The following is a 27,617-nucleotide window of genomic DNA, read 5'->3' as shown; positions in this document are numbered from 1 at the left end:
TTGGAAATTTTGAAGAAAAAGAAAAGAAACCAACACCGTTTCACGTCCCGAGACCCATCAGGACGACTTGAAACCAAACAGTCCTGGAAAAATTTCCTAATGTACATAAGGGTAGAAAGATTCTTGAAGGTAGATATTTTAATGGTTACTAGGGGTTTCTCGTTTTGTTGAGGGAGTATTAATAATATTATTTTTTAGGAAATTTGCTACAATTTTATAGATGTTAGGATCGAGATTATGGAGTAAGTAGGTAAAACCTCAGAATTACAAAAATGGGGAAGTTTTTTCTTTGTCCTGTAAAATCGTCAGTTTACACTAAGCCATCATTTGGCTACTTTCAGATATAATCTTCTTACAGTCCTTCCTAATAAAATAGGCTTGGTGCTGATTTACAGAAAACCTAGGCCAAAAAAGAAATATTACACATGTTGAAGAAGTTCTTCGAGGATGTGATAGCCCTACCAGTCCTTCTTCAAGGAAATCTAAACAATGCAACGAATTATTTTCATTCCAAACAACAAATGTAAAGCTTGGAAGACAAGGCACATAAGTGCAGTTTTTGCTACTTCGAGAAATACGTATTTGAAGTTTTACAATTACATGGATCCTTGGGGCGGAAAGAAAGTTCAAACTGACTTTTTAATGCTTGAAAATTGGAATTTAGGAACTAATTTTTCACAGAATGTGCATCAAGACTGGTTTTACTGGAAATTATTAATATCTCAATTTTTTAAAAAACTCCACTTATGCGCCTTGTCCTCTAATCCCTTCAAATTCAATACTGCTTTCAAGTTCTCATATTGTTGTGCTCTTCACCTACCCTCCAAAGAAGAGGAGCTTTGCTCCTCGGCCAGTCTCAAAATACTGTCATTTTTTTTGACAGAACAGTTGGGTTAATGTGCTTGGATATTCACTTTTTAGCATTAATATTTTCAGAATTGGCTCTTAAATAGTTCCCCAGCAAGCTCCATGTCCTGAAAGGCTTAGAGGGAATATAGCCTTTAAAAATAGAAATTTAATTTGTGCAGTCACTTAGATATGGCTGCTAAAGATAATATTTGTGAACTAGAGAATATCGTATCTTACGAATTGAATAAAGTCTGGATTTGAAGTACAAAAAGCTACATACCATTCAAAACAATACAGTCGAATTCTCCATTATGCAAAGGTTCGCCTTGGTACAAAACTTTCACCTGGTAAATGCCTTCTTGGAGAAATAAAACTTCGAACTTTATATTAAGACTAGATTTATCATATTCAAACTTCCAAATTACAGGGAATGGCTTTGAGCCTTGCTGTTAATAAAATGGAAAAACAGATTAATTATTTAGTGTGACAGCTTAAATAAAGAAATAGGTGAAACAAAATACAAACAAGAGAGACGGTAGTGAAGAAAAGGTAATGGACAATGTATGCAGAAGGAACTTAGCCTGCAGTTGAAAAATGAAAATTTGCAAATACATGCTAAATGAATACTTTAAAGAGCAATTGAAATTTATTTACGAGAAAAACTGCGAGGGTTTAATTGAATTTATGATTACCAATTAGATCTGTGAAAAGGGACTTCATTTTCCAGGAGAAAATTTTCCTTTTCTTTTTGCGAATACTTGTACGACTTTTTTCTACAACCTGAGAATTTTTGTCTTGGAGCTTCAGGGCTCATATCTCCTTTCATTTTTGAGATTTTGAGGTCAAACTTGCACCAAAATCTCCAAATTTTCTTCCCCCATGCATTTACAAAAAGTTAAGGAAAATTATCTCCCGGATGAAGTCCCTTTTCACAAATCTGGTCACTAGACTATCTTCTAACATAACAGCAAAAAAATAGATATTTATTTTAGTTTTGATAGTTTCAAGATAATTTGGTACGATTAAGTTTGAATAGAATTCTCCCTGATAATAATCTTAATTACTTTTGATAAGGCTGTTTCCAAAATTGTGTCTACAGAAAATATTGCAAACCTGTGAAATTTCAGCAACATAGCCTTTCGCTGGATCGTCAACATCAGAGAATTGACAAAGGTTGCTGAATTCATCGCGAGGTTCTATGGAAAGGATTTGGGCTAATTTTGCAGTGCAGATCACAGTTGAACTTTGACGGACAAATCCAGTTTTCAAAGGATCCGGAGGACCTTAAAAAATCAAGAATATTGTGAGGATTTTCTTTTTCAAAATGCTTAAAGTTTTGAGACTTCTCGGAGAAAAAATCTGACTTTCGTCATTCTGATCATTCTTCCATTTTATTGGTTTCTTTTACACATCCACTTGCCTTTTTAATCAGGAAATTTTAAAATTACAAACCTCTAAATTTCCAGCAAAAACGTGGGCATGCTAGAGGCATGCAAGTAAAGTCATTTAAACGATTTTGTTGTGCATTTTGAAAAGACAACAAGCTTTAATGCGGCAATGAGTAAAAAGAATGTTATTAATTCTTATTTTCTTAGAATATGCAGCTGCGGTAATGTTTTTGCATTTTTTGTAAGGGAAAAAAGTCCCTTGAAGATCGAGTGGTTTGTCTTTTTACCTGGCAAAAAAGTTCTGTAAAAAGGACTGCCTTGGACATGAATATTTCCAATGAGTACGAGGATTCTGTATTGACCCGCATGCCTTACTGTGAACTTCACGACTGCTAAGTTTGCGCTGCTTGGTTCTCGACCTCCCAGTTCGATAAGGGTTGCAACTCGACGAGGTCCTTCACTCACCTCGATGCACAGGTTGTCTTTATCACATATTGGATACGGTTGCCCGTTTCTTTGGTAAAACTGTAGACAATAAACAAATATTTGTAAATTTAAATTATCTACAATTAATCAGACTTTTAATAACAATTTAAAAGCTCTTGTAAAATCCTGTGATTGACTAACTTAACCAATTAAGCCAACATAAATTTTTTTAGGAAATATCCAAGTTTTATGCAGAATCCGTTTCTGAGCTCTTCAAGAGACTTCAAAATGAGACCTCAATCGTCGCGGATTGGAGAATCCATCCAAGTAATTGAAACAAATCTATACAGCAAATATACAGCATATTGCTAAGGCAATCTTCATGGCAATACTTAAATTAATGAGTTAACAACAAAAAAAAGTGCTTTAATATCCTATGATAAACTCAAAACTCACAAAATAAAATTCAGTTTTGCCAGTATGAGTTTTGGAAGTTTATCATCTTTGAGTCTGACTGAAATACTTACTTCCTTTGGCTTATTTTTTCATTTCATACTTAATTACAGTCTATCACCCTTGTTTTCCCAGTTGTCATATGACTTGAATTCTTGCAACAACTCTCAAATTACATTAAATCTAAACCGCTTGGGGTTATCATTTTTAATTTTAACACTCAAGATACTTTAAGAGAAGCTGAATGGAACTATGAAATTAGAAGCTAGTTACTTGGATTCAAAGAAGGGTAAGAGGCAGTGGCGTGGCGTGAATTGCGATATATCGATTGTTATGCCATTTAAACCTATGGAAAAAGATCGATTATCAGGGTGTTCGCAGCGAACACCTTAGTAATCGATTCTTTACCATAGCTTCAAATGGCGAGATATCGATAAATCGATTATTCACGCCACGCCACTGGTAAGAGGAGAACACTCACATGAACCACAAATGTCATTGTTTTTCCGACTATATGCGGGTCTGTCCACTCGAAAGTAACTCTGCAGTTTGTTGGAAGCAAGTACTTGCCAGTGACATATTGGAGAAGGGAGTGTTTTGCTTGAGGGGCTAGTGACGGCTGCGTCATGGCAGCAAGGGTCACAAGCCCTGCAATACTCACTGATACCACTAACATGCCACCTGAATCAAAAAGTATGCAGCATATCAGGATTAAAAATCATACTAAAGACTATCTTTAAAAAAAATTTCGGGGGGAAAGCTTTTAATTTGCGCGAGTTATCGCGCCCACAAAATTGAACCTCCCCCCACTTCTCGCCCCCACCATTCGAAATGTAATACTTCGATCTCCGTTTTTTTTTTCGCAGAAGGGTAGTCCTGTTCCTCTTCTTTACATCGCAAAAAGTTTCATTCGGAAATGTTTTAAAATGAGGGAAATATAACCAAGCAAAAATCGGAAAAACCACGATGAGTCGGAAATACATACATAAATAGTTAGTTAGTTAATTTTATTTAACGACGATCAGCATCTAGGCTATTTACGTCGGGGACTAGGCAATCATACATAAATAAACACATATATATATATATAATTTTATTTAACGACGATCAGCATCTAGGCTATTTACGTCGGGGACTAGGCAATTTTAAATTGCCTTCGGAAAATACACTAAAAGAGGATAAAAGGACTATATTAGATAAAGGATTAAAAAAATTATGTGACAAAAAAGGTGCTCTTTTGCAGTAAATATTACATCAACTAGATCTGTTTTAGATTCTTAATCCGTCATCAGAAGGAGCCAGTTTACATTAAAGCTAGCGACTGATTCACTTTAATTTCAGCACGTGAATTTTCAATGATTTTTTGGTAACCCAGTGGAGAGCTTTTACTTTTCTGTACTAAATATGAGAATTATTATTCGAATAGATAAAACTCAAACTCTTTTCATATTTTATTAAGTTTATGGCATATGCCGTAAGATATTAAGTTCATAAGAGGTGTGAAACACATTTTTTGGCTATGAAACATAATGGAAGAATCCGCACATTAGCAGTTGCAAAAATATTTTTTGTGAGATCCAACTGAAGTTCCATTCTGACGATTTCAAATGTTAGATAAAGTGAACGGATTAATCTGAGAAACTTTGAAAACATATTGCTGGATCAAGTTCATGCCTCAGATACCTGATTTTAAAATCCATTGAGTTCTTTAAAAATCTGGCATTCATATAAACTTGCATTTTGAACGAAGACTTTGATTTTTCAGATATAATGTTGACATGCAAACCTGATCATTGAAATGCATTAAACTTCTAGAGGCCGTCCTTGATGAAATACAATTATCAGTCTGAAAATGCAAGGGATAAGAAAATGCTGCCTAGTTTTTTGTGATAAGAAATTACGTTAAAAAAATATAGAATTAAGTTAAAGCATTTCTGCGTTGAATGGTTGAGATAATACATTTATGAAAATTGGCTTAAGATGGAGTTTTAGCAGCTTAAATTATATAGAAATATGCTTGGTTTTTTAATTTATGTAGATTGTCAAAAAACAAAGAAAAATGTGGCAAAACAAAAGGCTGAACTTAGAACCATGTACTGCTATTCAGATGTAGAAAATTTCTACTACCTACTATTTTGTTATTTTTCAAAGAGATAGAAATCTTAGGCCCTGTTCACACGAGCACGGTTCGAGGAACTTATTCGATGAACTGCTCAGTTCCCGGAACTTATTCCTTGAAACGAGGCATGCTGTCCATACAAGTTCGCCCGAACTGGAACCGGAACTTCAATAAAACTATACAATTATCGCAAAATAATAGATTATTACGGCCGCCAAAGTAACAAAAATAAATGTCAAGACATGTAAAGGACGTAAAAAACAAAAACAAACAAATTCACATCAAAAGAAACATATATAGAAGCTCGGAGTACGGGGGAAGTTCCGGGTTTTGGAGGAATAAGTTTTTAACTCAGCTAAAACTTGTCCCGGGAACAAGTTCCACAAACCGCGCTCAAGTGGACAAGGCCTTACTTTTTTCAATTTTTGCAGAATACTCTTTAAAACCAAAATTTTAGCCATTGACATTTTTGAAAATAAGCATTAAGCATGTACCATAAGTCCAAGCATCCTGATGCTGACTGCTTTTCACAACAGTGCTCCATAGTTCTGATTTCAGTTCAGCCAAGTGCTCTTTATTTATCGGCAATGCCTCTCGTGCCTTCGACCAATTCGTGAAATCTTTTCCCAAAAGCTGCTTTGCACGATTGTCCTCCAACCAGTAAACGTCCTCCAATGAAGTTACATCTTCTTGCAATAAACTGAGAACAATGGTTACAGGATACAAATAAAATTATCACCACTGGAAAATTTTGTCATGCCATAAGACTTCATTGTGTTATAAAACGGTCCCTAAGACGCCGCTTTGTTGGTAAATTTAACTAATTACTTTCCAAATTAACAAGGCATCTCACCAACCGCTTCAGTCTCTTTAAAAACGAATTATGTAGAACTATTTTGCATTTGAAATTTGAGCAACATTCAAAGCTTCAGACAAATCTCCAAACTCTTTCGGTTTTTCCCACGGAAAAAGATGTCATTCTTGGGTCATTCGTATTTCCGAAAAACTGAAACAAGATGGAAAGGAATTGAGGTCATTTCTGAATTCAGCAACAAAACTGATGAGGGGATAATCTATGTGGACGATTACGAAAGAACATACCCTCTCTTTTAGACGAAAAACAAATGAAAATTGGATAAGAGGCGAATTTGGTAGTTAGATCTAATTGGACTGCATTTTGCAATTTAGAACCATAAATTCTGGCTCATCTGAAAAAACACTCATGTGCATAGGGAAACTAATGGCACATACGTTGTTGTTAAACCGGGCCAGAATTTATAGTTCCAAATTGTAAGGAAAACTCAGCGTGGAAGGAAGTCTCAGGTATTTAGGGGTGTTCACTGAGGTATTTTTGGCTGCTAAATCCAAAAATTACCTTGATTATACTCATCATGTACACATTTTCCGGAGAAGAACAATTTCCGCGAAATAAAATTTCAGAGAAAAATTTCCGATGTGAAAAGAAAAAAAAACTACCGCCATTTTCAAACCTCAAAATTTCTGTGAAATTGAAACCTCGAAATATAATTTTACTGTTTAGAAATAATTTTTTAAAACAAATCATTCTATGAAAGCGGTTTCAGATTTTATGAGGCTGCTCACCGGTGGTGGTGATGCAAGAGTCCAATGTTTGACAGCCACTGTCGAAAAATAAATCTCTGTTGGAGAAGTTTGGCTGCCCGCTGAAGTCTCTCCTCATCATGGGTTGGCAGTTCAGGAAAGTTCTCGATGGACGCGCAACTTGCAAGGCTCGAGATACCTGGAAACAGACAGACAAGATCTTACGCATGAGCTAAAACAAGTGACAATACTTCCGAAGACATAAAACGCCTGCAATTAAGTGTGTATGCAATGAGCACTGCTCGCGTGCTCGATACGTTACCTATTCAACACCTTGAAGCGAATGATAGAAAAGAATACCGAGGCGAGCTTTGCGATGAATCGATCGACCTGCCATTTAAACGGATCGAAAAGTATCGATAAACAGGGTGTTCGCAGCGAACACTTTAATAATCGATTATTTACCACAGCTTCAAATATGGAAATATCGATGAATCGAAAAGCACGCCACGCCACTGACGGTTGTGGTTTACGTCCCCGTCTCATTTGTACACTTACGGCCGCCCACAGGCAGATCCAGAGATTTGGCAACACCGGATTTCCTCCATTTAAACCCATGCTAAATAATCGATCCTTATGAGAGCACCTGGCCCCTCCCAGAATCGATACATTTCCACAGGTTTAAATGGAGAAAAGACAATGTTGCCAATTTGCTGGATCCGCCAATGCAGCCGCCAGTAACACACCAACGTATTTTCTGCGATCAATGAAAAAGGGACATACGAATGGACACCCTGGTAAAAATTGGCGGTAGAATCCGTGTTCCAAAATACCATAGACCTACGGCCGGCTGTAAGATTTCCAATAGCTTCTATAGCCGGCTACACAATTCTTTATAGCCTTTTATAGCCGATGGCGATTAAGCAACTCACAGCCAGGCGATAAAGTGTCTGCTAAACGTCACTAATTACGGATGCTAGGACTCTCTTTTTGTGCTGTAGTATCTTGATTTATTTTGCGAGGGAAGCTCCGCACTTTTGATGGATGCCCGCCATTCCTAATATATTGGAGCGCCTTCAGTTTCGTATGATACTGTGCAATACCTCTGGTGTGAAATAGTTGCTTCAAGCGCCGCCGTGGCACGCTGCGGTGCGGCAGGCGGGCAGCCAGCGCGAAAAGCGCATTGGCGCCTACAAACCTAACAGGGATACTTCACGCGTTGCGCAATGCGTGAAGTATCCCTGTTAGGTTTGTAGGCGCCAGTGCGTCGCCGCTCCGCCTTGTGTTAGGCTCTAATATTTAATCTGGCGGAGTCAGCGTTATTCAACTCATGATTTTGAAATGTTTGCACATCCTGTATGGATTATTCTCGTTTTAATTGATGAAAAAAAATATGTATTAAAGGAAAATATAACGTGTGTTTTGTAAATATTAAGGTGGTTCCATATCAAACTTAATGATTTCCAAAGCACACGAATTTCTACACAATTTCTCATAGTCTTTTATAATCGATGGCGAAAAGGCAACAGCCAGGCGATGAAGTGTAAACGCTGCATAATTTTTTATTGCTTCGTATAGCCCGGCCGTAGGACTTTCTCCGCATTCTACAGCCAGCTATATGATTTTCTGTAGCCTTCTTTAGCCGGCTATAAGAATTCCTATGGTATTTTGAAACGCAGCTCTTATCACCAATTTTTACCAGGGCATACTCTCCTTCTGTGAGCAGAGCACCCTAAATTTGACTGCTTCGTTGAAGATTATCGCAATCTCTCAAAGTTCCTCCATTTTCTTGGGTATGCAGCACCATCACCGGTGAGCCACACCAATTGAAGTAACGCATTTTTCGTGTTAAGCCTGTGTCACACTATCAAAATACTCCATCAAAATGTCAAGGTTAAGAGCTGTAATTGGTCCAAGTCATCGAATAAGCCAATCACAACACCTGGCCTCAATACTTCGATGGCTAGCTTTGATAAAGTGACACAGACTTCATTCATAAGATTAGAATTGATAAATAAACACTAACCAAAACAAAAATCAACATGCGAGCAAAGGCAAAAATGCCTTTGCTCTATTTTTATTTATTAATTATTCTATTATTATTAATTTGAATCGAATCAAGTCATTGAGATCGAAGCGTACTTCCGACCAGAGGGTAAGCCGTGAAGAGCCCTAACTTTTAACTACTCGACAACCGACCACCGCGATCATTTGAAGCTCCTTCAATTGGTTGAGTATGCAAATTGATCTCCGGGGAGTTAAAATAGTTGCTTCAAGTCCAAGGGAACATCCACGCCCATCCACCAAATCGTCACGAACCGAGAAGATCTTTTCCGTCTTGAAATTGATGAGGGGCTCTTGGTTTTATTATCACACGATTACGATACCAACAAATTCAGATGACAGTGATCACACTTGAGGAGCTATGATTGGCCAGTGGTGTGGTTTCGGGTCATTGGTGGCAAATTAATACGACGGAGAAAATTTGTAACATTCTGATTGAGTGAAAATTGATGATATCGTCAATTGCAACAGATGGAACAATGACAACGAACACGAACAGTCCAAAATGTAACAGAGTAAGGGGTGCACAAGAAACAGGTAACAAAGGCTGGCATCATAGTTTTAGCCTTCGTTACCAATATTTTGTACTTTTTTATCTTTCTACCAGAGGGGTGAATAAACTCTGACCTACTGACATTAATTCTTAAAAAAAGAAAAGTATAGTTTCAGGTGATTCGACGGTTGCCATTTTTTGTGTCAGAGCGACGTGCGATATATCGCATCAATCCGTTCTATAATTTCAGCTACTTGTCATTTTTTTCGAATTTTGAGATCGCACTTCTGTTGTCATGAGACTAAAGAAGTGCGATCTCAAAATGCGAAAAAAATGACAAGTAGCTGAAATTATGGAACGAATTGATGCGATTTATCGCACGTCTCTCTAACACAAAAAATGGCAGCAACCGTCGAAATCACCTTAGTGCATGTAGGTAAAGATAGTAAGTAATAACTGGTAATTTAAAATCATGGATCAGAAAGTCAAATCATTGATCCTTGAATATTCGGGGGTTGTTTTGATATAATGACACACTAACCAATTTTTTGACCGATTTTCCCCACATGTGAAAAGGGGTCATTCACCTCTAACTTATCCCTGTTTGCCGATGGAAATGCGGCGTCCAAAATCAGGACTCGAGGGGGGTTTTTACACAGGACTTGATTATCTTCCAAGAAAATCCCACCTTGTTATATCTGAACCGGATGAATCTTTTGATTTTCCGTAACTAAAGGCTCCCATTTTTCCTGCGTACGATTGGTAACTTCGCGACGGCGCGCAGAGCGTAATATGTGAATTACGGATTAGCACTAAGATATGTGATATTTTTACTACGTTTTTAAGTAACTTCCCGATTTTTTTCGTCAAAAATATTTTAATGGCAGATGAAGGAGATCTCCTACAACTGATTCATGCAGCTAACTCAAAACCGACAAAAATCCAGATACGAGGTTTGGCAGTTTCACCATCGATATGTACCTAAACGAAGTTATATTTTCATCGAAAAACACAGCATATGGTGTCATCAACAGATGAGATCACAGTGAACTGTCTAGCATACGTAAATTGTATGCACGGTGTTTCTTTTCATTAAGTGCATTTTCAAAAAGTGTCTTTTAGCATAAATATGGGTCCAATGATTGATGCATCCAATGATAGTGACATATAGATAAGTTGCATTTTCGAAAAAATAAAATTGAAATGTTAGTATGATGAACAAACTAGCTTTGGGGTGAACTTTACGAAATCTTGCGCTGAAAAACTTTTTAAACATCAGTTCAAACTTTAGACCACTAAAAGTGAGGGAACTTGGACGGACCAAAGAAAAGCCCCGTCTACAAATTTTCCTAATTATGATTGGAAATCGTGATCTGATTTAGAAGGTACCTACTACAACTGCCTCGTGCTAAGGAAGAACGCCGTATGAACATTCGACACCGGTAAAAAAAATAACCTCTTGGTTCAAGAGTGCAGTTTCTTGTCGCCAGATTTAAGAGTCTGGACTCTAGTTTCAATGCAAAATCCGCTTGAAGTTCAAGACTCTTAAATCCAGCGACAAGAAACTGCACTCTTAAGTCAATGCACCGCGGCATTGGTCCAAGAGGTTTTTTTTACCAGTGGAGAGTTGCCAAATATCCTTCGATAACATGTTTATTTTTGAGGAAAGCCCTGAATATTTTTCCTTGAAATTTTCAGGAACTTTAGATGAAATTGCGAACGACATTATCTGAAAAATTGGAAGAAAAATATTTATAAATTTACCGGATACTCGTGTATAATAAATTGGAATTTGGCAACGGCTGAAGGTTCATACGGCGTTTTTCCTTAGCACGGCGGTATTAGACTCCGGCACAGAATTCCACTCCAAATTTTTTACAGTGCAATTAGAAAACGGCTAGATGGAAAAGAGGATTCTCTCTGGACACGGCGCACAGACCAATGGGACCACCAGTGGGACCAATGGGAGAGGTCGGACAAAATTTGGACACTTTAAAAAGCTTACAACTCCATTCATACAAAACTCTGAGGTCATGAAAGTGGTTCCATAGGTTTTCTCGTGAAATTATCTTTCAGAAACACACGTCTTAAAATTGAAATGTGACGAACTAGACATAGAAATTCGCAGTTTTTGTTTAAAATTTTATGCCCGACCTCTCGGATTGACTCGATCCGATGTGCGGCGGTAAGATGGTCAGAGAAAAGAAGTTACAATATTCGGTAGATGCAAAGGTCTTCGTTCCTTCACACCAATCACGCAGTCCGACTAGATTAGAATACGTGCGGCATGATAGGGCGTTATATACAGGCTGCGAGAAGTACAAAACGCCTGCACTTTTCTAGGTATGCAACGAGCACTGTCTCGGTGCCCGTTAAGTTACGTATCCAACGCCTTAAAGAGAGTTAACGGAATGATTCCAGAACAAGCTTTGCGTGACGTTCTTATCGGTAGAGCTACAGACTCTTGATTTCTATGAACGAAGAAAACCAAGGTTTGAAACAGAAGTATATTAACCATTCCTTCAACGTCTGTGTTATTCTTAACTTTTTTAAAATCCCCCCAGACTTGATGAAGCTTTCTTTTACTACTAGAATCTATGGAGATTACGTGGTGTTACTTGCAAAACGTAATTGAGGCATTTACTTTTCCGGCTTCTTATTTACTAACTAGCGAAATGCCCGTGACTGCAGTCACGGGTCTAAAGGCTGCTAAAATATCTATAACCCCGAAAAAATGGTGGTAGGGGAGCAAGACATGCCATGAAAAAAATGATAAAATCGATAGAAAAATGAGTTGTGGGGAGAGGGTGATGGAGCTAGAAAAATGAGCTGGGGGGGGGGGGGGGGGTAGAATAAATGCTGGCAAAAAAATTAAAACTAACCTAACAATGATTTATTAACAAAAAAAAACAAAAAATGAAAAAATGAAAAAAAGAAATTGAAATAAAACATCAGCTGATAGCAAACAAAGGTTACCAAGGAAACCAAGGAATGGAACTTTCATAAAAACAGATTAGTGGAATACAGCGTATGTAGGGGTAGGGCACTTACGTTAATTACCGTTTATAAGAAATCGGTAAATGCGATTTAATCGAAAATATATACAGTTCTTCATCAGACCAAAATGGACAAAATTACAAAATTTGAATCAGCTAACGTAAATCTAACGGTAGTTATCGTGAACGAAAGAATTGACGACATAGGTCGGGTAACTATTATAGGTGGGATTATAGGTGGGATAGGTGGGATGGGATGGGATTAACCCCGAGATGTGGATCCAAAAAAAAAAGTAGCATTGAAAGTCACATATGCCTTTCTATCGAAATATGCTTCAAATAAAGCTGTTGCATACGTAAGGGATATGCGATTTAAGCACTTTCACGTACGTAAAGTTTCGCGAGAAACACGATATAGTGCCACTGGTTTTCTCTGAGACGGACTCCAAAACTCAAAAAAAGCTCTCAAAGTTGAGGCTGTAATGAAGGAGATAATCCATGCTACCCTGAGATTCCACCTCCATATCGATGGCGTAAGTCGGTAATCAAATGACTATAGGTTTGCAACGTCGCGGACTTCCTGTCATACTTTATTTTTTAAACGGAAAACTAAACGGAAATTCTTTAAAATTGCCGTGATTTTTCTTCTCTGTGCGAAGAAAATTCTGCATAAACTTCAAGGAATGGTGTCAATTTGCTCTTCTTTAAGAAAAATAACATAGAGGCGGAGATTTTCAGACATCGCAAATGAGATAGGTGATTGCGGACTTTCCCCGTCGATACCTAGTCAAACTCTCTATGCAAAGATAGGAGCAAATGCATTAGCAGGGTTGCCGTGTTTTCAGTTAGATTGCATTTTGCGAAAAGGAACCACTAGCATTGCAATGATGCTAAGGTTGTGCAACTTCATCTTTTGCAATAAAATTGCGGAAATCGTGAAAAACTATGAAATTTAGATGGTAATATTTGTCTTAAATTTACAGTTCTTAGCGAGTAAAATAGAAACTATTAATGGATAATCGAAGTTTTCCTCCAAGACAAAAGAAGTTGCACAATCTTGGCAACACTGCAATGCTAGTGGTTCCTTTTTGCAAAATGCAATCCAGTTATGGAGTCCCCAAATAAAGTGGCGACCATGTTAATGTATTTGCTCTCTATCTTCGCATGGAGAGATTGTCTTGATATAGAGGTCGACTCTCGGGAAAGCGTGAGATATTCCCTCCAATACGGCCTCAATTTCGAGAGCTTTCTTTGGGCTTTGAAATTTGTTTCAGCGAAAACCAGTGGCACCATCGTGTTTCTTACGAAATTTTACACAGGAATCAGTATTCAAATCGCGAATTCCTGACACGTGTAAGAGTTCCATTTTAGGAGTGAATCATAAAATGAGCCAGAAATATTGGTCCTTCCTTGTGACATGAAGTCCAATGGACCACTAGACAAGGAACGGAGTTAGGAATTCTGAAACATGTTATACACCCAAAGTTTCACGTGAAACACGACTTGACCAAAGAAAATGACTGAAATTAACTCCTAAGATATTTAATGTTTCTTGAAGCGTGAATTCAAACCTCCCGCTCATGACAGAACAATAGGTAGCCTATACGACAGTCAAATCGCACACTGATCTTAACCATGACATTCTCTGCGATATGAAAGTCTGACAGCCTCAATATTGACGCTTTGGCTCAGCTGCAGCAAATTGTTTACACTTCGAACAATACAGGGTGGGAAAGGAACAATGCTGGCGAGAAGTCTGCCGAAACTGTTGTGAGGCGCGATTTGACTCACATGGATTATTGCGTTTCTTATGACCGGGCATTTTAAATTTCCGATAACTAATGTAAAATTAAAACGTTAATATCTTAGTTAGGAGTCGATTTCAGTAATTTTCAATGCAAGAATCGTGTTCAACGTGAAATTTTCATCCAGAAACATGTATCAGAATGCTTAAATTCGTACCTTCCCCACCGCCGTGATAGCGAGAAGAGCAGTATCGTATTTTCAAAATCGAGTTTCCTTCAAAATTCGTCTCATCTCTTTTAGATGAAATCACTGAAATAGCTAAAACAGCAAAATTCACATTAATTGTATCAAAACGAGACATAAGAGAAATCCGTAAGTGCGAAAAAAATAACGTAGTTTTTCGCAAGACAGCAGTAAGTGACAATATTCCTCCAGAGAGTCAATGAAAACAGTGTTTCAAGTAAAGTGCCACCCTTCTCTGCCAATTTCTAACCCGAAAATGTGTTTGTTGTGTGTCCAAAACGCAACCACGAAAGCACGCAGAAGATATCACTTGCAGCTGTCTTGCTTAACACTAGCCTACAACGAAAATGAAAAATACCCTTTTCACGTAATTGAAGTAAAATCGGTCGATTTTTAATCTTTCAAACGATTTCTAGGAGTCTTCCGGATGATTAGTGGCAATTTGACGAAAAATGGAGGCTTCTTTAGATAAAATTTTCTGCTCAGAAGCTTCTGAGCCCGTTTTCTCAAAATTTCATTTTTGGACTTCCTGCTCTCTTCGCTATCACGGCAACTTAGTGGACCATTTAAAGTATGTGCACGGAGAAAAAAACTTCGTGCATGGGACCCGAAGTTGAGGTCATATGGATCTCTGAAGTTTTCGGATTGAGCATCTGAAAACTTTAGGTCCAGCTGATGAGGTTTGGATCACACATCTGAAACTTCAGTTCTTACATCTGAAGTACTTCGGTTTTCACATCCGAACAACCTCGGTTCTCACATCCGAAAAACTTCGGTTCTTACATCTGAAGTACTTCAGATGTAAGAACTGGAGTTTCGGATGTGTGCTCTGAGCCTCGAAAGCTAGACCTAAAGTGTTCGGATGCTCAATCCGAAAACTTCAGAGATCCGTGTGACCTAAACTTCGGGTCCCACGCACGAGGTTTTTTTCTCCATGCGGAGTTCAGATGTGTGACCCGAACTTCAGCAGCTCGACCTCAAGTTTTTAGATGCGTGATCCGAAAACTTCAGAGATCCATATGACCTCAACTTCGGGTCCCACGCACGAAGTTTTCTTCTCCGTGTGATATCCATTGGCGGATTCAGAAAATTGGCAACATTGTCTATTCTCTATTTAAACCTATGGAAATGTATCGATTCTTGGAGGGGCCAGGTGCTCCGGCAGGAATCGATTGTTTAGCAAATGTTTAAATTGAGGAATGGACCACTAGATAAGGTACGAATTTAAGCATTCCGATACACGTTTCTTAACCAGAATTTCACGTAGAGCACGATTCGCGCAACGAAAACTATTGAAACAAACCTCAAACGAAGATATTAACGTTTTTATTTCACATTGGTCACGAGGAATTTGAACTACCCGCTGACAAGAAACTCAAAGCTCTACGTGAGTCAAATCGCGCACTACAACGGTTTCAACAAGCTTCTCAATCGAGCAATGTTCATTTACCACCATGTGTTGTTCGAACTATAAGCAATTTGCTACAACTGAGCCAAAGCGTCAAGATTGAGGTTGCCAGATTTTTATATCGCAGAGACTGTCATGATGACGTTTAGCGCACGATGTGAATCACGCAGAGCATTGAGTTTTCATGAGCGGGCAGTTTGAATTCACGCATCAAAAATCATTAGATATCTTCGTAGAGGGTTGCTTTCGGCAATTTTCGTTGTGCGCGTCGTATTTTACGTGAAATTTTAGTTAAGAAACGTGTATCAGAATGCTGAAATTCGTACCTTGTCTAGTGGTCCATTGCAAAATTCAGGAAGGGCGACTAAGTACCTGAGGAGTTACTATAACTCGCCGGCAGCGAGGTGGTTGTCAGTCCGATGGAGTGGATCTCCGGCTCGTCCATTGTCGAAATTCGAAGATTTAAGGGTCCACCGGAAAATCAAAGGAAAATCTCACTGGCGAAAAGAGGCGAGGAAAGCGTTTCTGACGCGCTGTAACTCATTCTGCGCTCGAATTTTGGTTTTTCATGGCGGTATTTTCCGGTAAGTGTCACATTACATGGAGCGATGGCGGTAGTCTTTTAAAATTAAGCTTAAAACCTGAGATGGTGGCCGGATGATTGAACTGACATGGTAGATTATGCTACGGAAAAAAAACAAACTTCTAGTTTCGTCTTTTTTCAATTTAATATTCATCGTATCTTACTATATTTAGAGTCCTTTTATGTTTATGACAACGCGGCTTATGGATGTCACAAACGGGAATAAAGATTACACAAATCGGACGTTTGCTGTAATCTTTTGGTCAACCCATTCCCGAATTCCTGTCTACGTTCCCTCTCTCATTCCATTTGTTCCTTGTCGTACCCCCCATTCCACAGTCCATTGATGAAAATGTAATCTTTATTCCCGCATGTGACACTGTGAAGGCTTTAAATACGGGAACCAATCAGAAATAGATTCACATTGTCTTTACTCTCAGTATAAAGGGACTCAAACTATGATATTAAAAAAATGTACGCCGTTTTTTGTGTGTACGTCGGTGTCCTGCTGATTTGCTTCCTCGTTGGTCGTTTGATTGACCAATCAGGAAACGCTATGGAACAACCCCGGGAAATTAAAATTCCAAGAAATCGGAATAAATCGACAAAAATCAGCATGAATTGTGATAAAACGGGATAAATTCGAGTTTCGACTCTTTTTATTAGATATTCGTTTAATACAAAAAAAGATAAGAAATTTTTTTAGGTTTTATCAAATTTCTTGGATGCCTATGGTTTGTTCATTTTAGGAGGATATTTAGTAATCATTTTATATCTGTTCCTTTATTTCATTTGAGTACGTTCTCAGCAATTGTTGGTGCTTTTGCTGGTCTGTTTTCGTGGAATATCGTGAATTCTCGTCAAAGAGTCGACGCCAGGATTATCAAAGCTTGTGTTTCTGACAAAATTAACACATGGCAACTCACACGAACAGAAACGTTCCCATAGGACTATCACACTGTTCTGAACACAATCCGATGGATGGTCCTGCTAAAAAGTTCATGGGAGTCAGTGAAAAGTCAGTTTAGAACTGAAATTTCGAGCAAACACAAACCTAGTGTTCACACGACATCTGATTTATTTAGAGTGTAATTTTATTTGAATATGTCGCTCATTCTAGATTAATTCAAGTATTCCTATTAAAGAAAATGTTGATTCACTGCGATTGATACTACACCTCCTTCCTTAGTAGATTTTATTGAGATATTTACAGAGATTAAGAGACAAATAAAATAAAGGACTGTTACGACAACGGGTCAACTGCGCGCTTTACAGAAACAAATTTTTATCAGAGTTTACTTAACTTTTTCTCGTGTTTTATGATCTTAATACCCACAAAACTGAGGGGCATTCTGATTAGAAATCTTAAAACTATATTCTTCTCAATCAGAAGGAATATTATATACAATTTTGAGGCATTAAAAAGTTCAGCTCTCAAGAAGAAAAATAAATATGAACGGCAATTAAGCAACAGGGAAAGCAGTTAGGCTGATTCTGCTTATAAACTCGTCCCATTGGGATTAGAAAATTTGAGTTCAAATAATCAACAATTGAAAGGCTCAAACCAGAAACGACCTGACTGCATTTCACGTAGCTTAGTTTCTTTTCAATATTAATTTTTACAATCGAGGACTAAACAACATGACACCTTGGAACTGTCGGTAATATTCCAATGGTTATATGAGGAATATACCTACGTGCAAGATTTCAAATCAGAACGTGACCCAGGTTTTCTTTTTAAGCTAATAAAACACTAGAAAACATTAAGCAAATTCTGTATGAGCCTGGTTGATTCTGTTGATTTCCGTCCTATTAGTATGATTTTGATAAAATCCGTCTGATGATTATTTAATTTATTAGATTTTTTGGCAACAACATTACTAAATATAGATTTTTGGATTTAGCGGGGGTGTCGTGCCAATTTTATGTGCTAATAATGAGTACCTTTCTAATGATCCAAATGGAACACCTTGGCTGAATCCAAAAATCTATAGATCGTCACTTTCCGGCCAAAGTATCACAAGCGCCATCCGACGTTTAAAAATTTCCGCCACCATTTTATTTTTTTACAGAGAAATCCCTCAACAAAGCTGCCCGAAAATTTCACTGAAATTTCTTTAAGCTGCCGATAAAATTAAGTGGAATTTTCAAACCGATCCGACCAGAAATTTCTCCGTAAAAAAATAAAATGGCGGCGGAAATTTTGAAACGTCGCATGGCGCTTGTGATATTTCGGCCGGAGGGTGATGAGATGATTCTTGTTTTTTTTAAGTTGAGGGATTCAATGGAGATGTTGCATGTGTGAGGCATTTGCGATTTGACTGTTGATTCCTTTGTAAAAGTTCGCGAGAAACACGATGGTGCCACTGGTTTTCTCTGAAATCAACTCCCAAGCTCAAAAAAAGCTCTCAAGTTAAGGCCGAAATGGCCGGGGATATCCCACGCTATCCTGAGAGTCCACCTCTACATCAAGGCAAACTCTCCATGCAAAGATAGGGAGCAAATACATTGACAGGGCTGCCACTTCATTTGGCGACTCCAAAACTGAAAACACGGCAACCCTGCTAATGTATTTGCTCCCTATCTTTGCATGGAGAGTTTGTCTTGATGTAGAGGTGGACTCTCAGGATAGCGTGGGATATCCCCTCCATTTTGGCCTCAACATGAGAGCTTTTTTGAGCTTGGGAGTTGATTGCACAGAAAACCAGTGGCACCATCGTGTTTCTCGCGAACTTTTACATAAGAAACAATGGTCAAATTGCAAATCCCTCACACACTGAAAAAAAATTCTCGGCGTTTTTACCAAGGTCCGTTGGTACCTTTACCATCTCACTTTTTTTTACAAATTATTGGTAATTTTACCACGACAAACTGGTAAGCTTACCTAAAAACCGGTATTTTTACAGTTTTTTTTCAGGTAAGAATACCACTTTTATTGGTAATCAATTCCCGGTAACTTTGCCATTTTATCTCGGTAATTCTACCACAGTCGATAAAAAATATTGGCGTTTTTACCAAGGTCCAGTAAAATTGCCGAGAAAATTCAATAATTTTACCGAGATTTCTCGGTAAAATTACCAATTCCATAGATGGTAATTTTACCAAGAAAAAACCGGGATCAAATAGAACCCTGAGTTCTTGGTAATTTTACCCTTTTCTTAGTAGACACACCGAGATTTTTTTTTCAGTGCACATGCAAAATCTCCATTATCAAAACACGACTGGGAACATGCGCAGCGCACCCGCTCAAATTCATGTAAATAAATTAAACAACTCTATGACGCACTGATTACGGTCGATCACACTTTGAAAGCCCGAAGACTGGACCGAGTGGATGGAAATTCGAACGAATCGGAAGCCCGTGCGACCCGAACTCGACCGCGAAAACACTGCAGCTGACGGCGGATCCGTCCCCAAGTTTCATGACCTACCACAAACTCGAACCAAAACAACCCCCCAACCTCCTTCCGCGGACACTCTCCAACGCACCAGACACGCGTTGACGACACAGCAGACGACGGACAGACAAGAGGACAAAGACGACGGACAGACGACGGACGGACGAGGGACAAAGACGAGGGAGGCGGAAAATCAGGAAAATCGAAAAAAAAGCGGGGGGACGCACTCGTTATTCCGGGGGTGAAATGAGGGTACTGAGCACCCGCTCCGAAACCCGCTACAACTCGCATTACAGCCCCCCCCCTCCCCTCACCACCCCCCGGGCCCTCCGCAACCCCGCGGGGGAGCATGCGCGGTGGCGTTGCGAGGGGGCGGGATGGGGGAGGGCGCTTTGCAAAATCCCCCCGGAAAACCGGGATTTCGTTGTGGACCGGTGATGCTGCTTTCATCGGTCGGTGACGTCACAACAGGAGCGGAGGGGGGGGGGGGGGGGGGGTTGTCGAATCCGTGCACGATTTTGCGGGAGGGACGGATGGGTTGGAGCGCGTTGAGTAAATGCAAATGGAATCGGTTCCCGCTAAAAGGACGCGATTCGATTTTCGTGTTGGGTATCATTTTTGATGGCTTGAATAGTGACAATGGAGAATTAGCATGCACATTTTTTATTGCTTCATCTAAAAGTGCTTAAAGAGCTGATCCCACGGTATTTTTTGTAGTTTTTTTCTGATACGGGAAACAGACTAAAAATAAATTTAAAAGCAAGACCAATCCACACAGGTCAGTCATTTCCGAGGACGAGTTTTGGTACTCTACCGCGCAGTGACGTAGTATTGAGTGCTTGCAATGTATTTCTTATGGGAGCACTCAATGCTACGTCACAATGGGTGCTGCGAGTTGGGGCCGGGCGGGGGAGTGGATTTCAAAAAAGCTGCGCAATGACTGACCTGTGTGGATTGGTCTTCTTTAAAAGTGAGAGAATGCACCGCCTAATGACGTCATCTGGCGGCATTGCCCATTTAAACACATGTAATATAGCAGATTAGATCATTTTGTCATATCTTCTCCAATAATTGTTCAATTCATGAACCAAGGGTATCCTCGTGTTCAGTTCACTCGGTAGTTTCCACTTAAACACGAGATTCATCAAATTTCAGACACCTGCAAATTCTCTATTTTGCATTGTGCGGTAACAAGGGGGCTATGTCCTCTGGTCGCTACGCGGCCTAACCCCCAAAAGGCGCTTCGCGCTCTCTTACGCCCACGTCGGCAAAAGAACGACCAACAATGGGGAGATTTTCATACCCGACTCTCATTTGTCTAATATCCCTCTTATCTGGCCGGGAGCGATTGGACCAATAAGGATCGAATGAAAAAATCGGCATTTCTTTTAAACTTGACGCCAAGACTGAAACGAAACGGAATGGAGCGTTTTGTCGCTTTAAGATAGTCTGTAGCAAAAGAGTATACCTTCTATTCACTTACCCTACTAACAGACCAAAATTCAACATTTCCCGCTAAATTCAATTTTCCCCAGAATGGACCACTAGACAAGGTACGAATTTAAGCATTCTGATACATGTTTCTTAACCAGAATTTCACGTAAAGCACGATTTGCGCAACGAAAACTAATGAAACAAAATCCAAACGAAGATATTAACATTTTTATTTCACATTGGTTACGAGGAATTTGAACTGCCCGCTCACAAGAAACTCAAAACTCTACATGAGTCAAATCGCCCACTACAACGGTTTCAGCAAGCTTCTCAATCGAGCAATGTTCATTTCCCATCATGTGTTGTTCAAACTATCAGCAATTTGCTATAACTGAGCCAAAGCGTCAAGATTGAGGTTGCCAGATTTTTATATCGCAGAGACTGTCATGATAACGTTTAGCGCGCGATGTGAATCACGTAGAGCATTGAGTTTTCATGAGCGGGTCGTTTCAATTCACGCATCAAAAATCATCAAATATCTTTGTAAGGAGTTAATTTCAGTAATTTTTGTTGTGCGCATCGTGTTCTACGTGAAATTTTGGTTCAAAAACATGTATCAGAATGCTTAAATTCGTACCTTGTCTAGTGGTCCATTGCCTATCGATAACCGCAAAAATCATGAAAATCGGCCCGGTAGTAGAGGAACTAAGCGTTACCAGTTATGCAAATTTCGGAGGTCTCGGAGCTTATAGTATAGATAAGATGAAGAAAAATCAAAAACAAGATTCCGTGGTTTTCGTTTGAAAAAATAAAACGTGGCGAGAAATCTGCATTATCGCAGATGAATAGCTAGGTATGCTGTGGATGGACATTTTTGTGAAAGTGCCGGGGCACTTTCCGCAGATAAATTATCGAGCTGGTAAGTAGCCCTCATTGCATATATGAAAAAATGCAGGCGCACCTCTAAGTAGTTGTGCATACATATTGTCTTTGTGGTGCTCATCTGTCTTGTTAATTTGTTTGACAGTAAAAACAATCAGTGGCGTGGCGTGAATTGCGATACATCGATTGTTATGTCATTTAAACCAATGGAAAAGGATCGATAAACAGGGTGTTCGCATCGAACACCTTAATAATCGATTCTTTACCATAGGTTGAGATGGATTAACAATCGATACATCGCAATTCACGCCACGCCACGCCACTAGAGACAATGGAGACTCTCATGAGTGTTTGGGTATGAAGTCATCGTGCGAAACAATCGCTGTTAAAGCAATAGTGGCACATGTTTGTTTTTGTTTTATAAAAAATTAGCATGCAAAGACATGCATGTTCTACCGATTTACAAATCGTACATCCGCTTATTTTTCGCCGTGGGGAATTGCCCTTGACTCTAATTCAAGGACCCTCGTAAACAGTGACGTGGCGAGTTATGCGATATATCGATTGATCTGCCATTTAAACCCATGGAAAATGATCGATAAACAGGGCGTTCGCAACGGACACCTAAATAATCGATACTTTGCCATGGCTTCAAAGGAGGAATATCGATAATCGATCTCGTAAACACCCCACTGCCTGGAATAACAAGTCGTAATAATTCATTATCCGGAACGAAAAGTGTGGGTCGTGTTTCAATTGAGCTACAAGACATTTCAACCCTTCACCCACCACCCACTTTCGAACACGAGTCCCCCCCCCCCGGACACCCCCCCCCCCCCGGAGGCCCTACTCGGAGTCGCACACTCGAATTGGCGGGAATCGATATTTTTTCAATTGCTAATCTGAAGGCGAAAGCGTAGCCACAACGATTATGGGGCGACAATCGATAGTTTCGAAGGTCTCCAGTGATCAAAAGACGTGGTAATAATTCAAACCTCGCCATGCGAACACGGAAATGAATTCGACCGATTGGAATCGGCGAACGAGGACTCTTTCTAGATCACTGATTCCTTGGCCAACACATATCACATAATGGGATGGGTAGTTAATTAGATGAGCCAAGTTTTAGAATTTATATGTATTGTAAGCTGGAAAACATATTGGACCGAAAACTGTAATCAGAGAAATTTTTTCAAGATTAACAACATGTCCATACCCTCCCTACATGGGCACTCTACTGCCGTGATAGCGAAGAGAGCTAGTGTCAAATTTTCGAAATCTAGTTTCCTTCAAAATCCGTCTAATCTCTTTTAGATGAAAGCACTGAAATACCTAAAACAGCAAAATTAATCTTAATTGTATCAAAACGAGACGTGTGAGAAAACCGTAAGTGCGAAAAAAATGACGTAACTTTAGGTAAGACAGCAGTAAGTGACAATATTCCTCCAGAGAGCCAATGAAAACGGTGCTTTCAAGTAAAGTGCCGCCCTCTCCTGCGAATTTCTAACATGAAAATGCGTTGGTTGTATGCCCAAAACAAAGACATAAAGATGGAGTGCTCGTATCTAAAAGCACGGGGAAAAAGTGAAGCCTGGTTTGGCGCTGGGTGCTTGTGTAAGTGTGTAAATGAGCGCGGGAATCCATGGCGGCAAACGGAAATTTGATTTGAACTTGTCCCTTTGATTTTTCCACATTTCTTCTTCGAAACGTATTTTAAACTAGCCGTTCTGGGCGCGCTTCGCGCGCCCGTCACGCCTAGCCGGGGGCTACGCCCCCTGGACCCCCGGTCACTCGCTGCGCGAGTGACATTCGGCTCGCTTCGCGAGCCGATTTTGTAGTAGTTGCAAATTTTTTATCACTATATTTTGAAGATTTCATAGAAAACATTATGAAATTCTCATTCCACAATTAACTTGTAGAATAATAATGGCAGGGCAAGAAATAGACTATATCTTATGGACGGTTCCCACTTAGTAAAACAGCCAACACCACGAGAAGGTGAGGAACCATTGTTAGCCACTTTTTTTACTTTTCTGAAAAAATTTACTGAAATTTTAGTTGCGTCCCCTAAAAGGAAACACGGAGAAAAAAATTTTGTGCATGGAACCCGAAGCTGAGATCATATGGATCTCTGAAGTTTTCGGATCACGCATCCGAAAAGTTAAGGTCCATCTGCCGAAGTTCGGGTCAGACAATTGAAGTAGTTCGGTATATACCGAAGGTTTCAGGTCACACATCTGAAGTACTCGGTGCATACCGAAGTGTTTCAGATTTCTGACCCGAATTTCGGCAGCTGGACCTCAAGTTTTAAGAGATTCATATGATCTCAACGTCGGGTCCCATGCACGAAGTTTTTTCTCCGTGTGAGTATTAATATAAATTTCAACACAGTCAAACACAGTAGAGAACCAAGGAAATCACAGTAGAACAGAGAAAAAATACCGTCGAATAAATAAAGAAAACTATTATCGAAGAAATTCTAATTATTTGGAAAGTAATTCGCTGGCGTAGGTAATCAATGCGTAGCTGCGTAGGAGCATGAGCGAGATTTATCATCAACTGACCGCTGGCCGGTAGGTACCTGGGGGGGCGAGCGACAATACGTAAGCGGTGGCATATGGTTCGATTGACAGAGGAGTGGGGAACGGTCAGACGTAGGGGAAAGGTTCAGGCTGAACCGTTCAGCACAGCGCAGCGTCAGTCACCGGGTGGGGAAGAGAGTCCGGGAGGGGACACTTCCCCTCGAGTGAAATAGAAAAAGGCAGAATCCTTCGAAGTTTATATTAATGATATTAATGATGATGCCTGAAACGAATATACTAAGACAGTTGGGACTGCGAATTTTTATAATACACTTACTTTTTCTCGGTAACAGGCAGTGATCTCGGATAAAGTTAGTTTTTCTTCTGCTCATGGTGGTTCTGCCGGTTCAACCAGGCCGTTACAGTCCTAGATGACCGTTACTCCCAAATGAAATTAATCGGTTGACGACGGACCAAAACTAACCTAAAGTTAAAAAAATATGACGGGGTAAGTGAATTTGGGCAAAAATCAACCTAGAATACTTTGTTTCCGCAATTTTATTTAGTTCCCGCCCTACGTTTGACTTTCAAACTTGTCCCGATTTCGCCGCCAATTCTCTAGCCAATAGAAGAGGTGGTTGAAAAGCAGCTTTTTACTTTCTCGCTCCCCTAGGGTAGAGAGGAAGTATTGTTTTGCTTTATTTTTCGCTCCGTCTTTATGTCTTTGTACTTGCCCTATACCTATTAGAGTCCCTTTATACTGAGAGTCAGGACAACACCCCCTCATGGAGTCACAAACGGGAATAAAGATTACACAAATTGAACGTTTTTCGTAATCTTTGATCGGCCCATTCTCAAACTCCTTTCTCCGTTCCTTCTCTCATTCCGTTTGTTCCTTGCCGAACCCGTCATTCCCTGCTCCATTCCAGATTGTAATCTTTGCAATCGGTGAAAATGTAATCTTTATTCCCGTTTGTGACACTGTAAAGGCCTAAAATACGGGAACCAATCAGAAATGGGTTCTCATTGTCTTGACTCTCAGTATAAAGGGACTCTAGCGAGAGTATGGACAGATCGCTTCATGGAGGGCTTGGGGCCCGAAAGTGCAGCCACCCCTCTAACCAACCTCTAACGCACAAAATTTCACTGCCAGTCTGTAGATTCCAATTCTAACGAAGATGGCTAAGAAAGTACATAAATGAGCGTTCTTCCACAAAAATGAGTAAATTTATGCAAAAACTAAGTCAAATACGAGCTTTATAAACGATGGTTCGTGCAATTGTGTCAATAAATCGCTCTGGATAATTGAAATTCATAGGTTGGCTGCATTTCTGGGCCCTAACTTTATTCGCGGAGGCATCGGCGAAGGCCTGATGGATTTTCGGAGTTTCACATCTGTCTATACTCTCGCTATACAGGTACTCTAGCCAATAGTAGAGGTGGTTGAAAAGAAGTTTTATTTTTTGCTTTCAGCGCTCCGTCTTTATGTCTTTGTACTTGCCCTATATGGGCACTCTAGTTCCTGGAACGCTGCCTCGCGGAGGGGGCTGTACTGCCGTGCTAAGGAAGAACGCCGTATGAACATTCGAGAGTTGCCAAATTTCCTCCGATAAAATATTTACTTTTAAGGGAATTTCTGAATATTTTTCTTTGAAATTTGCAAGATCTTTAAATGAAATTGTGATCAAAATTATCGGAAAGATTGGAAGAAAAATATCCGTAAGTTTTCTCGAAAATGCGTGTTTCATCAAAAGAGATTTGGCAACGTCTGAGGGTTCATACGGCGTTTTTCCTTAGCACGGCAGTGTAAACCTGGGGTGTAAAGAGACCGTTAAACCTATCGATTTGCTCGTATAATCGAGTGTCGAGGACCGGACAGGGGAAACTGCGGCGATGACTGGTGGACAGAGTACATAATACATACATGGATTCCGGGGGATGACTCGGATAACTACACCGCCGCGTCGCGGTCCCAGATCGCTCATTTTGGATCGCCCGCGCGGGTAGGAGGGAGGGGTAAACACACGATTGAGATATAACTGCAACCAACCCCACCCCCACCCCCCTCCGACCATCTATCCCTCCTGCAGGGCGCGGTTGTCTAGTGATCGACGTTCGCCTTGAACAAATGTGATGTAACTTTCTTCCGTTGACGTGGACGATATGAAGGGCTTGGAGGACAAGGCGTATAAGTGCAACTTTTGCTATTTCGAGTTTCGTGTTTGAAATGGAGATGTTGCATGTGTGAGGAATTTGCGATTTGACTGTTGATTCTTATGTAAAAGTTGGCGAGAAACACGATGGTGCCACTGGTTTTCTCTGAAATCAACTCCCAAGCTCAAAAAAAGCTCTCAAGTTGAGGCCAAAATGGAGAGGATATCCCACGCTATCCTGAGAGTCCACCTCTACATCAAGACAAACTCTCCATGCAAAGATAGGGAGCAAATACATTAGCAGTGTTGCCGTGTTTTCAGTTTTGGAGACCCCAAATAAAGTGGCGGCCCTGTCAATGTATTTGCTTCCTATCTTTGCATGGAGAGTTTGTCTTGATGTAGAGGTGGACTCTCAGGGTAGGGTGGGATATCCCCTCCATTTTGGCCTCAACTTGAGAGCTTTATTTGAGCTTGGGAGTTGATTTCGGAGAAAACCAGTGGCACCATCGTGTTTCTCGCCAACTTTTACTTAAGGATCAACAGTCAAATCGCAAACTCCTCACACATGCAACATCTCCATTTCGAATTTACATAGATCCGTGTGGCGGAAAGGAAGTTCAAACTGACTTTTCGATACTTAGAGAGGTACGTACTTAGAAGAGTGGAAACTCAAAATCTGTTAAGCGCCATCGGATGTTGCTGAGATTGTGCAACATTTTCTCCGATACGACGCAAATCCAAAGACCTGAGTATAAAAATTCGCATCGTAAAAATACGACCGAAAATGTCCAGGAGGCGAAGTATTTAGGTTCTTTTACCGTGAGAATCGCCATGCACAATCTTCGCGACGTCTGATGGCGCTTTGATAGATTTTTAATTTCCACACTTTCAAACAGGGAA

General features: G+C 39.8%; 1 protein-coding gene across 2 annotated transcripts in view; it reads right to left on the bottom strand.

Moving 5' to 3' along the window:
• The window catches only part of LOC109030402 (apoptosis-resistant E3 ubiquitin protein ligase 1), a 61,032-nt gene that overhangs the window by 21,160 nt on the left and 12,255 nt on the right, over nt 1-27,617 (bottom strand). The window contains exons 1-8 of one of the 2 annotated variants that reach the window (XM_019041347.2): nt 19,615-19,977; nt 16,118-16,429; nt 6,838-6,994; nt 5,730-5,935; nt 3,598-3,797; nt 2,525-2,762; nt 1,963-2,132; nt 1,130-1,295 (exon numbers count right to left, since the gene is read on the bottom strand). In XM_019041347.2, coding sequence (XP_018896892.1) covers nt 1,130-1,295; nt 1,963-2,132; nt 2,525-2,762; nt 3,598-3,797; nt 5,730-5,935; nt 6,838-6,994; nt 16,118-16,190 — 1,210 coding nt within the window. In that variant the 5' untranslated portion in view covers nt 16,191-16,429; nt 19,615-19,977. Of the gene's footprint in view, nt 1-1,129; nt 1,296-1,962; nt 2,133-2,524; nt 2,763-3,597; nt 3,798-5,729; nt 5,936-6,837; nt 6,995-16,117; nt 16,430-19,614; nt 19,978-27,617 lie in introns of those variants that run through there. The other variant, XM_019041346.2, reaches the window with a different exon arrangement.

Source organism: Bemisia tabaci, chromosome 9 (genome assembly GCF_918797505.1).
Source record: "Bemisia tabaci chromosome 9, PGI_BMITA_v3".
Classification (NCBI taxonomy): Eukaryota; Metazoa; Arthropoda; class Insecta; order Hemiptera; family Aleyrodidae; genus Bemisia; species Bemisia tabaci.
Note: the sequence above shows the minus strand (reverse complement) of the source record. Positions and strands in the feature narration are given on the sequence as shown.